Source organism: Spea bombifrons, chromosome 4, assembly GCF_027358695.1.
Source record: "Spea bombifrons isolate aSpeBom1 chromosome 4, aSpeBom1.2.pri, whole genome shotgun sequence".
NCBI classification, from domain to species: Eukaryota; Metazoa; Chordata; class Amphibia; order Anura; family Pelobatidae; genus Spea; species Spea bombifrons.
Window position 1 is genome coordinate 60,286,774 of NC_071090.1, and position 13,648 is coordinate 60,300,421.

The 13,648-nt window shown below is 36.7% G+C and overlaps 1 protein-coding gene across 1 annotated transcript in view; it reads left to right on the plus strand.

Annotated features, from left to right (window-relative positions):
- Positions 1–13,648, plus strand: part of LOC128491378 (mucin-19-like) — a 130,611-nt gene that overhangs the window by 92,788 nt on the left and 24,175 nt on the right. The window contains exons 58-65 of the mRNA XM_053463701.1: positions 432–516; positions 608–742; positions 2,769–2,918; positions 3,650–3,744; positions 5,255–5,381; positions 5,757–6,003; positions 7,291–7,343; positions 12,507–12,607. Coding sequence (XP_053319676.1) covers positions 432–516; positions 608–742; positions 2,769–2,918; positions 3,650–3,744; positions 5,255–5,381; positions 5,757–6,003; positions 7,291–7,343; positions 12,507–12,607 — 993 coding nt within the window. The remainder of the gene's footprint in view (positions 1–431; positions 517–607; positions 743–2,768; positions 2,919–3,649; positions 3,745–5,254; positions 5,382–5,756; positions 6,004–7,290; positions 7,344–12,506; positions 12,608–13,648) is intronic.

Genomic DNA, 13,648 nt, shown 5'->3' on the forward strand with positions numbered 1-13,648 from the left:
ACCAGGGTTACACCTTCATCAGGGTAAAGTGTTGGCACAATCATATATTGAGTTAGTTATCTAAATAACTAATAAATTAGTTGTCTAAATGTAACAATTCTATTTTAGGAATCCTTATCTTTTTAAATTGATTAACTTAAAGTTAAGTTTTAACCTTGTTTAATAATCACCATAATCACCAAATGTTTGTTGTATTTTGAGTGGTATTCCCATATTACTAATATTGATTTGACTAATATTGTAAAACTGTAAAACTAAGTAACAGTATGATTACACCCAAAAAAAATAAATAAATATTATTTTACAGTATTAAAGCGAGATAGTAAAATACACATAAGATACATATGGGCCGACACACATATAATACGAAATATCAAAAAATTGCCAAAGTTTAACCATTTCAACTGTGTTTTCCTTTCTTGTTATCATAGGGACGTGAAGAAAGCAAATTTACCTTTAAAAACGATGGACACATTTTAAATGACAACATGAAAAGCCAAAATTATTATGAGTCAGGTAAGAAGAACCATGTGTAATAGACCAATTTTCAGAACTCGTACAAACTTTATGTTTAACAAAATAACAATATTGGAAATGTGTCTTTCAGATCAAATACAGATTTTAAGATTTTCAGAATATATTGTTATAAAGACATATTTTGGACTGAACATTGTTATTCAAGCTGGTCTTGTGATGCAAGTATATATCTATCTTTCAACACCTGGCTTTGAAAACACAAAGGGTAAGTTAAAAAGATAATTAATTCCTAAGTGTTAAACAACTCATTAAGTGTTAGAGTGTGAATTTCCAGACACCTTCTTGACTCTTTACTAATCCTGAAATCACTTTTATACGAATGGTATTTTATCTAAATTAATTTCTGCAACAAACTTTGAAGTGCAATGGAGTTGATTTAATGCTCCCACATAAATTTAGAACTTTAGAACATATAGGAAATATAGAACATTGATTCTGTAGCCAAATGTACAGAGCAATTCAATGCTGCTGACTACATGTACAACACTCAAGGTTCTCAGCCAAAAATAACATAAGCCTTAAACCACCCTATCACCACAACGTGCTCTCTGAGGAGGGCCTGGGCCACCTATAGGCAAAGTAGGCGCCTGCGGCTCGCGATCACTTGATGGGAGGCAGGCAGCCGTGAGCCGCCAGCCATGGTCATTCAGTAAGCGCGGTCCCGGCTCACGGTCACTATGGGGAGGAGTGGGAGCGAGTCAGCCAATATAAGTGGGTGTGTCCAAATGGGAGGAGCCTGTCAGGGTGGAGCCATGGCAGCAAAATTATGTTTTGCCTAGGGTGGCAAAAATCCTTGCACCAGCCCTGTCTGAGCAAAACCACTTAACCACCAATGAGATGAAAGGAAAGATACACAACCCTTGACATAACATTATAGAAGTTGACTAAGTTCCCAGACTTATTTTGGGTACTCTGCCGACTCAATAAAAATGTATAGGGTGCCAATTATTGAGGTGGCAGAGTTTGAAGAATAAGTGTAGAAACTCAAAAATGTACCTCTCATAAGGTATTATTGACTTATTCTGGGAACTCTGTCAGTTCAATAATTGACCTCTTGTAAGTTATTGCTGAGCTAGCAGAGTTTCCAGAATAAGCCTGGGAATGCAGCCAACATAGATAAAAACTGTGTCTCTTCTGATGTTAATTGAAGTATATTATGCACAAAACTTGAAATAGAGTATCAGCATTGATAGGGTTAAATGGCCTTGCTGCTGTTTTCTTTTTGTGTAGTATATTTTATTGTTTCCTGTACAGTGTGTACTTTACAGTGTCGAGTTTAAACAGGTCTAGTAGAGGTTAGATTTGTTGGTCTGACATGTATGTTTAAAATTGTAATACTCGTACAAAGTGGGCACCTCATTAACCCCTTAAGGACAATGGGCGGTCCCTAAACCCATTGAAAACAATGCATTTTGAGCCCGTACATGTACGGGCTTTGTCATCAGGGGAGGGCTGGCAGCCTAAGGGCTGGGGGGCAAGTCAAGTGAAGTAGCTCCGCCCCCTCGCACTTACCTTTCACCCCTCACGCTGCTCCCATCACTATGTGGCCATCAGACTGCTGGAAAACTGATCTAAACGGCCGCTGGGTGCTGATGCCACCGGCCGGAGCTACTTTAATCCTTTTTTTAATTTATTTAATATGCCGGATCGGCTTGCCATATTAAAAATAAATAAATAAAGTATTAAAGTAGCCGCGGCCGGCAGCATCAGCACCCAGCGGCCATTTAGATTCGATTTCCAACAATCTGATGGCCGCATAGTGATGGGAGCAGCGTGAGGGGTGAAAGGTGAGTGTGAGGGGGCGGAGCTTTCACCCCTCACGCTGCTCCCATCACTTGGTGGCCACCGCATACGGCCGCTGGGTGCTGATACCGCCGGCCGGCGCTGCTTTAATACTATTTTTTTTTTCATTTAATAGCCGATCCGGCTTGCCATATTAAATTTTAAAAAAAAGTATTAAAGTAGCGCCGGCCGGCGGCATCAGCACCCAGCGGCCTGTTTGTCATTAAGGGGTTAAATAGCTTCCAAGGACGGATTTATTATGGGTTGATGTAGAGACAAACCAAGCAATGAAAGATGTCATAGATAATGTAGTTTACTGGATTTATAAAATACAAGTTACATTTTTTGCTCAAGATTATCTTATGTGGTATATGGTATTGTGAATAATATAATGCTCTTCTGTTGTCAAAATATTGTTAAAATATATACAGCATTTTTTTCTTTGAAAGGACTCTGTGGCTCATACAATTTCAAAGCAGATGATGATTTTATGTCTAATCAAAATATACTGGAGTCTGTTCCAGATGCTTTTGCACATTCATGGAAACTATCAACTTGTCCTGATCCAAGTCCTCCAACTTGTGTTAATTTGGATAAAGGTATTATTATTATTTATTTTTTTATATAGCGCAATCATATTACATAGGGCTGTACAATGGGCATATAAGATATTACAAGTAGTATATAACATAACAATTTGACATACAGAAACAATTGGTTAGGAGATTACAATCCAAAGGGGGTTAGGGTGTATTATGGAGATGAGTGATGAGATGTGAGAAGGGGAAGCCCTGTGAAGAGCTTTGAAAGTAGGAGTCAGGGTTTTGAAATGAATCCTGAAGCGCACAGGCAGCCAGTGAAGAGATTGATAGAGAGGAGAGGTGTTAGTAAAGCGATGGGAGAGAAAGATAAATCTGGCAGTAGAATATGGTGAAATATAAAAGAATGTCATGTTTAAATCAGCTGAACTGCAATATTTTGCCATCCTCAGTTGAATCTCTATTTTAGAGAGCTCATTGTTTACGCACTGGAGAAATTATGTAGAGGGTGCCTTTATTGTATGTATGTACAGTATTAAGCACTAACAGATTTATTAACCCCTTAAGGACAATAGGCGGTCCCTAAACCCATTGAAAACAATGCATTTTGAGCCCATACATGTACGGGCTTTGTCATTAAGGGGCTAAGCATTTTACAGTTTACAGTATAATAATATTGGAGGTACAATTATATTCTTGTAAATGTACACCTGCATTGTGAATGCATAATATTTATTGGAATAAGTAATTTGCTTTCATTGATTTCTTTGCATTAAAAACTTCCATTACAGAAATATTTGCAGATCAGCATTGCTCTCAAGTCAAAGATCCTAATGGACCATTTGCTAGCTGTCATTTTGCTGTGGACTACAGACCCTTCGTTGAGGTTTGTTACATTAATATAAAACACACCGTGTTTTTTTCCATGTTCTGATTTTGTAAAATGTACTTTGTCACATCAGTTCAATAGTTAATATGGGATATATTTGTTTCCTATCTTCAACTTCTGTTACTCTGCAGTATTTTTTGTTCAATCTCTAAGAAGAAATTCTCTTGGGGAATGATAATCTTTGGTCTAACAGCACTTGGTTAAAAGTAAGTGATACAGAGCCCAGTTATGCAAGCAAGGCTGCCATAAGTGGCTAACTAACGATGGAAGCATTTAAAGGTCAAGTCTATGTCTTTCTTCACCTGAAGCCTCCAAAGGTTACTGGTAGTGCCTGATTTCAGACATTGAAGGAAACAACCAGGGAACACTTTCTGGATATTCTATTATAAGAACTGGCAGCTAAGTGAAAATGGTTGGAACAGATACATTTACCTGTGTTCAAAGCAAGAAGTTATCTAAATCTTTTTGTTTTCCCAACAAGGAACTTAATCTTCACTTCTATACTACAGAAAGGCTACATTTTGCCAGATCCTTAACTCCTTCCATTTTACATTAAAACAAGTTTTGCCATGTTTCAGTCAATTATCTTAATTAAATACCTGTTTTACATCATAGTACAGAGTATCTCTGGCGTTTTTATTCTGATGTCGCACTTACTCCAACTTAGGTCTAACATGGGCATCCACAGATAAATCTCCTTAAAATTCCTATATATATAGCACCTAAAGAACTAGCCTTGGTGTTAATGAGACAAAAAAAGAAAATTGACTAGTAAGTGATTCAACAATCACAAACCATGTTAAATGTCCTCTAGTTCAGGACTGGATTCTGATTTAGGATTAATGTTAACGTGTGTTCTCACTTCACTACATTTGTACAGTTCACATGATTTATCTTACTTGATCCTAAATATAGCATTCAGGAATAGTTTTTAACCACTGACCTGAGTACTCAAGTGTGTCTAGTGAACTTCCTAAACATATCCTTACATTTCTCCCTCTTTGTTATGCTCACCCGGTCATTTTAAAGTGTTATGTTAGAAATTACATGAGTACAGCTAGATAAAAATACTGAGAACACCCTGTCCTGTGCTCATCATTACCATCATATATAGTTGCTTGGGAAAGAATATAACTGTTTTTGCTGACAGTTTTGTTTTTTCTTAGTGTAGAGTAAATGTGTCCTCAACTTGACTCTTAACTTAAACTATTATATCATATATGAATGAATACCGAGGAAAACAGAAAATTGTATCTCACCTGCTGTAATCCTCTTTTTCTTGGCTATCCTCAATGGTGACACTACATGCAATGTATTGCTTGTATTTGCAGATAAACACGGTGGAGTCTATTAAAAGTTTCTCTATGTATAGAAAAATGTGTGATTACATAAACCAAAGTATAATTTTAATTATTAAAAAATTGCATTAGGATATTAAGCATGTAGGATACAACTGATTGGCCAGTAGCTATTTTTTATGATTATATTATCTTGTTTAACATTGCAGAGATGTGTATTGTCGACATGCATGGGTGACGATATTATCATAGGCTTATGCACCGCATTGGGCAATTATGCTATGGCTTGTGCAGAAAGTGGAGTTCTCTTGTCTAACTGGAGAAGTGAAATGTGCAGTGAGTATCTTGTTTATGATTACATACATATATGCCAATCAGGAAAGATGATGTGTATTAGACTCTTGACTGAAGAAAACAATCAAGGAACATAAGCTCATAAATTATGTTTTAAAGGTTAAAGCATTCTTTCTTAGGAAAATTACCTGTTCAAAATCAAGCAGAATCATTTTTAGGATAACAGAAAACGTTTTCATATTTTTAATAAGATAAGTTAACTTATTTACTTGGAACAGAAAAACACAATTGCAGGTAATATATGGTTTACCTAATACTCAGAGTACTTTAATATGCATTATTCTTTAGAGGGGGGTCAGGGACTTTAGACTTTCTTTTTAGATTAAATCTAAAATCTTGTTTTGTGTTTTCTAACAGGAAAAGAATGCAAAAACAACCAGGTCCTCCAGTATAATCATGTTTCCTGTTACAGTACCTGCCAATCAGTTTCACCACCCAAAAACGATTGTAAGGGGCAAGATCTTTTAATTGAAGCATGTGGTTGCCCAGATGGGTTGTATTTGAATTCCCAGGAATTTTGTGTCCCTAGAGTTGACTGTGATTGTCATCTGGGATATGACATACTGGAAGCGCATGCATTAATAGAAATTAACGGCAATTCATGGTAAGGGTTTTTTATTTGAATGTTAGCTTGGAATTAAACATTTTGAAGAGTTTTTTTTCCCTGTGTATCATTTTAACAGTCTATTGCAATGTTGTTTCACCCAAGCACTTTTGTTTCTTCCTATAACGTAAACATAATGTGTAACAGCATGGCCACAATGCAGATGAGTACCTTAGGGTGAAACTAATCATGTAGTAATTGCCTGTCCAGAAACCTTCTCTTATAAAGGGTACCAAAAACACAACAAGGTTGCAATAAATATGTATTGATTATTTTCTGTGAACATCATAATATGTTAATTTAATGTTTAAAAATTAAAAATATAGGTGTTGAAGGGTGACAGATGCATTTTAAGACAGTAAGCACAAAGATCAAAAAAATGTATTCGTTACTCCTTATTACATAATGAATGAGATTTTGTTATGTATACAAAATTTTTCCAGTTAAAAAAATGCTGTCAGGTTTCTATGAATTTTACCAATTATTTTCAGGAAAGGTTCCACATAGTAATATAAGTTTATTTACCAGTGAGTGAAAACCTCACCTCCTAACACGTGCCTCAGGGGCATTATTTTTTATTTATGTCTTTATAATATTCCCTCTTTAGTTTTAGTGATTTATTTGTTCATAGTTAACTATGTATGAATAGCTTACAAGATCAATTGTGCAAATTAAAAGAGAGAATGATGTTCTACATATCAAATTCAAGTTATTATTGTCAGAAATGATGATACACAATGGGTTAATTCACTAAAGACTGAGTTTGCAGGAATGTTGCAGTTTCAAACCACCATTTTCTAAGTGCACGGGAAAGGATCAACCCTAGAAAGTTTATCTGGCAAGAAAGGTTGAGCTCACTCTGTTTTACACATAGTTCCCTCCGTTTTGGTGACAGATGGCAGATAAGGAATATTCTTTCTAATGTAAAGCCTCAGATCTTAATCAGTCCTTAGTATTATCATTCATGATAGCTTTATTCATATTACATTTTTAAATTCCCACAATGTGTTAGCCCATTTCAATTCTGATGGGAGGCTGTACCATGTATCTAATACACTCTTGATAAATAAAGTAACTTCATTATTCAGTCTACATAATCAAGTTCCAACCAAGCCCTTATCTCATGAGAAGCTCCCTAGAATTGACTCTTTATAATTCATAGTAAAGTTGGTCACTTGCAACTCGCCAGCAAACTCACCAACTATGTTGAATAATCCTCGGTTTTAATATAGGACGTCTACTCAATATTGCCAGGGAGGTCTCATGGGGTATTCTTTTGTTTCTCAGCAATTGTTCAGAAGGAAGAATAATTTGTGTACCTCAAGGAGATGAAATGCCAGGTATGTTTACTTGCACTGATTGTAGAACAACAATGAATATGTTTTGGATTAGTGAACTGAGCCAAAGAAAAAGTATATGTCAAGGGATATAAAGTATAACATTTTTACAAGTGCATCCCACATGCAATGACTAAGAATGAACTTCTGACATAATTATGTTCATAAGCATAATTTTGCACTTCTTCATCCTGGATTCCAAGGGTCAAGGAGTAGTTCCATTTAGTTCTTCGATAAGTACACTCACATAGTCATAGATATTTATTAGTTTTACTTACTCTCACTAATTTTAATTTAACAAAAACTGTTTGACATTGGCATCTTTCTATTCTCACTTCTTCAATAGCCTATATCCTTTCAAGGATCAACAATTTGAAAATCTTATCATATTCCTTACCACATGCCAATGATCTTAGATTCTTTTCCTATCCCAGGTGTCTCTTCCTCTATGCCTCCTCATTTTACCATACCCTTCATGGTACCCTGCCTTGTATTCACAGCGACCTAATTATAGGCATTATGTTAAATTGATCTCCCCAATAATATGTTCCCAAGACCTAGAGGAGAATTAAATGTCCTTTCACTCTCCAAGAAGCTTCCCATCCTATCCCAGACCATACTAGCCTTCTGAATTTTCAGGGTCACCATTCGCTTACAATATAAAGAAATAAGGGGTGGCCAGGGAATAAAGTCAAACAGTGCAGCAGAGGTTAAACAACAATACACCTGATGTTGTATAAAATACTGGTGTTTCACAGATTTGTTGGTCATCCTTGTGCAAGGTTAATCCTGTTTTTGTTTGACATCATTTGCTAAGCTCACCCTTATCGCAAACTTATCCATTCCAGTGCAATGTAGCTAGACATTGGTCATTAATATTCCGATTTTGCCTCCGATTACCACTGTTCCTGATTCAATTTGGTGATTGACTAAAACATTCAAATTATCAAATATTTTCTACAAGTACTTGGCATGGCTCAAAGCTAAGCCAATGATATCGATCTCCTTTCCATTCCTCCACCATATGACCCTCCACTTCTCCAACTCATTCCAGTAACCTCCTTTACATGTCTCACATTCTTCCACATTTCTTCTTCTACTCTCCCAGTCTGCCTTCATTCTTCCCCTCTGCCTTCTCTTTTCCACTCCCCCTCATTCCATAAGTTAATTTAGGTAGCCCTATTTTCCCTGGTCAGCTTCCCTATTTTGAATTCAAAAGGTTATACCTATAGCACTTGCTTTTCCCTTCCCATTTGCTCCATCTTACTTACCATAATAAATTACTAGCCTCATAATAATTGACTAGCTTCAGAGACATCTCCTTTCCATTCCTCCAACATATGACCCTCCACTTCTCCAACTCATTCCAGTAACCTCCTTTACATGTCTCATATTCTTCCTCATCTCTCCTTCTACTCTCCCACTCTGCCTCCATTCTTCCCCTCTGCCTCCTCTTTTCCACTCCCCCTCATTCCATAAGTCAATTTAGGTAGCCCTATTTTTCCCTGGTCAGCTTCCCTATTTTGAATTCAAAAGGTTATACCTATAGTACTTGCTTTTCCCTTCCCATTTGATCCATCTTACTAACCATAATAAATTACTAGCCTCATAATAATTGACTAGCTTCAGTAAGCACACTGCCACCCCACGCTTAATTCATGCCCTGATAGTAACCTTGTTCATTATCTAATCTCAGGTTACCATAGCTCTCCCTTCTCAATTTCCTCAATATCATATATTATACATATTATAATTGGTTTTGTCACCAATATTTATTTATCAATGAAAAATAATATATGATATGATAGAAAGATAATAAAAAAATAAAGAAATTACAGGTTGGCTGGTACTAGCATAAATGGACAACTGTCTTCACATGGAATCTTAAACAACTGTCTACACATGGAATCTTAAACAACTGAAAGACAGTCACACTGCGTGGAAGATCAGTACAATGCCTAGTTTTAATATTTATCAATGAATATATGATAAGGTAGAAAGATAATACAAGAGATTTTCTGTTTTGCCCTAAAATAAATTGGTTAAAAAAATGTTTGATGCAGTCCCTGTAAGTGGTATATATAAATTAAATACATAAACTACAGTAGTACACTACAGCTTCTCCAATCCACCCACACCGGTAAATTTTCTGCACTAAAATAAACTATTATTATATTCTTAGTTAACTTGTAGTATTGTATATGAGCGGTGAACATCAATCTCAGCCTCTGTTAAACTAACTGTCACTGTTACATAGTTACATAGTTACATAGTTACATAGGCTGAAAAAAGACATGCGTCCATCAAGTTCAGCCTTTCCTATATCTGTTAATTTATTGCTGTTTGATCCAAAAGAAGACAAAAAACCCCGGCTTCGCTCTTTCCAATTTTGCACTAACCAGGGAAAAAAATTCCTTCTTGACCCCAAAATGGCAGTCAGATTTCTCCTTGGATCAATAAGCTGTTTCCCCATAATTAAAGATTATATCCCCGAATATTATGTTTTTCCAGGTATCCATCCAGTTGCAGTTTAAACGTCTGTACATACTCTGATAAAACTACCTCCGCAGGCAGAGAATTCCACATCCTTATTGTCCTTACTGTAAAAAACCCTTTCCTCTGCTTTAGTCTAAATCTCCTTTCTTCCAGTCTAAATGCATGACCACGTGTCCTATGCATAGTCCTGTTTATGAACAGATTTCCACACAATGGTTTGTATTGGCCCCCGAATATATTTATATAACGTTATCATATCCCCTCTGAGGCGACGTTTTTCTAAACTAAACAGATTTAAATTAGTTAACCTTTCTTCATAACTATAGTGCTCCATTCCTTTTATTAATTTTGTAGCCCGCCTCTGCACCCTTTCTAGTGCTATGATATCCTTCTTTAGAAAAGGTGCCCAAAATTGCACAGCATACTCAAGGTGCGGCCTTACCATTGATTTATACAGAGGCAAAATTATATCTTTATTCCGCAACTTGATGCCCCTTTTTATACACGACAATACCTTACTGGCCTTAGCAACCGCAGACTGACATTGCACATTGTTGCCTAGTTTGTCGTCTATAACAATTCCCAAATCCTTCTTATTTGTCATTACCCCTAATTCACTACCGTTTAGGGTGTAGGTTGCTTGTGCATTCGCTACCCCGAAGTGCATAACTTTACATTTATCTACATTGAATTTCATCTGCCATTTGAGTGCCCAGTCCCCCAGTCTATCTAGATCCCTCTGCAGCACTGTAATATCCTGCTCACCCTGTATAACTTTACCTAGTTTTGTGTCATCTGCAAACACAGAAACATGACTTTCAATGCCTCCTGCCAGGTCATTTATAAATATGTTGAATAAAATTGGTCCCAGAACAGAACCCTGAGGGACACCACTTACCACTTTTGACCAGCTTGAAAATTTACCATTTATAACAACTCTCTGTTCTCTACCTCTAAGCCAATGTTCTACCCAAGAACAAGAATTTGCATCTAGGCCAATTTCTTTCAGTTTGAATACTAACCTATTGTGTGGAACCGTGTCAAACGCCTTGGCAAAATCCAAGTAGATTACATCCACTGCAACACCCTGATCTACACTTCTACTTATTTCTTCGTAGAATGCAATTAAATTAGTTTGTGTCTCACACTCCAACTCTCAGTCTGTGACTGTTGCTACTGACAAGTAAAAATGGTATCAACACACTTATATATCTAATGCTTGTCCCTTCCTCTTGTAAATGTTGATTGGCCAAAGTGAAAAAAGTAAGAATCCATCAATCACAGCTGTAACCATCAATGAGATGACTTCTTTTTTTTTTTGGCTACTTCTACTTCAGTCACTGATGTGTCCTCCTACACGCAGTCTCTTCCCACTTTACCTCATCAAGGAGCGTCAAAATGGCTTGTTGTGGTGCCAAAACAGCTTGCTACAAGTGACAACTAATGGACGAATCCTAATGAAATTTCAGCACTTTTGCAGTTCCTTTTTGTCATTTTTGTTGGCGATCATCTGAGATTCGTACAAATGCATGAAACAGGCAATTTTCGCTAAAAAAAAAAGTTTGTACGAATCCGAATGCACAAGTCTACCCACTATCATGTAGTTCATACATAAACCTGCCTGGCTGTCAAATTACATATTTCATAACCATGAATCACAGCTGCGGACATTTTCTTGCTTTTAACTAAACAATTATTTCTTTTAGTTGTCCATCAGCAAACCCTTTACTCCTTGATTCAAAGTCCCGATTATGCTCTAAACAGCCACCTTGCCTAGGTCAACTCCATCATCCATAATACACTAGCTTCAAACACCAAAAACTTGTATGACAAGTCTTTGAGTTCATTCAATCATTTCTTCATCATCTCCAACCCTTTACAACCCTATTCCAGTACTCCTTGTCTTTACAATAAATCTATTCACTACTAAACTCAATCATACACCTGTCATCCTGCCTGTCCATCCCAGATGTACCCTCTATATTTTCTTGTTAGTGTATTAATATAATCTACAAGGTTTAACCAATTTCTTCATACTCCTCCCTGCATTCACTTCCCATCCGCCAGATACACCAACTACTTCCACTTTCACAATCACTCATCATACTTAGTGTAAAGACTTACCTCTGATGTTCCGCAAAAAGTCCATCCTCCGAGGCAGCGGCCTCCCTCTGCGGGAGGGATGTCTGTCCTCTCACATGGAGTGCACGGGCATTTGACGTCACATCACCCGGAATTACCCCATGTGACCTAGAATTGCTTACTTTACATCACCCTTGGTTGGTGTAGCATCTCATTTGTGTGATTTTGGTGATTTTTCCACTTTTTACTCGGCTTGCCTCGGGCTTGATTCCTGTCTACTTACACTATATCATACCCATGCTGTAATCTCCGACCACAAATACATATTGTGTGGATATTTTAAATGGGAAAATATAAAAATTACTGTTGTGAAAAAGTGAAAATGTTCACATATAAAAGGGCCTTCTTTCTTAACTGGTTACAAATGAAGCGCAACAAATTATCCAAAGAGGTGTCTGAATGTAAATTAAATGATAAATAATAATTTAATACAAATAAGGTAAAACCTAACAGTTTTAATAAAAAAATATGTATATGATATAAGGGGGAAATGTAATAATACAATTGGTTTGATGTTCTTCTTTTCAGAAATATGCACTGGTGGAGCACAGTTTGTAGACTGCAGTTACCCAGATTTACAGCGACGAGTTGACTTAGAATGCAGTACTAGAAACTTACCAAGGATACATGTAAGCCCCAAATGATCTATAAAGGTAGCACTAAATCAAATCTATATTTGGTGTGAGCACCCAGAGCTTTTAAAACTGCATCAATGCTTCTAGGTACACTTACACACAGTTTTTTAACAAGTAGGTTGTCCCAAAGATCATGAGATCTGAGATCTGTAGGGGCCATAGCGTCACTTCCAGGAAGTCATTCTCATGCGGCAGAATGCATTTGGGCAAATCAGATACCTCCTTGATGGTATTGCATGATAGATAAGTACCACGAGACCATTAATTGTGACCAAATACCCAACTCGTTTGCAAATATGCGGCACTAAGCTTCCAAGGAACCTCCACCATGCTTTACTGTTGCCTCCAAATACAGTCATTCTGCAAACCTAATTCCTGTGTTTTGTGAATAGTTGATTTGCTTGGCTTTGTTTCCACGTCAGAGGTATGGGGTTTTGGCTGCAATTTTGCCAATGACCTTGCTGATGCAATATAACTACATTTTATCTTGTTGCTGTGCACAGCCATGATGTATGACTTTTAACATTGTCAACTGTTTCCTGCAAACTCACCTTGCTAGTGAGTTTGGCTGTTTCTTACCCAGTTTTATTACTCCCACACTGCTATTTCTGTTGTATGTATCAACCTACATATTAAATTGATGATCATTAGCACCTGTTTGATATTATTGTTTAATCATACACCTAACTATATGCCTACAAAATCCCCAACTTTCTGCAAGTATACTTCATAACAATAATTCACACTGTTTTGAAGCAAAAGGGTGGTCCCACCAAATATTGATTTGATTTAGATTCACATCACAACAGGAGATATCTTAAAAGTGAGGAATATTCATGTGTACAGCAAGGACAAAAGCAAAAATGCCTATTCCCATGTTATACATATAAGAAGGACTTCTAATACATACATATTCCTTATTTTAGTATTTTGACACCATTATGTTTGAACTAATCACTAAAGGGCCATTACTATTTGTAGTAGACAATGAGACAGCCATAAAAAAATAGCCTGAAACTATTATTCACCAATACT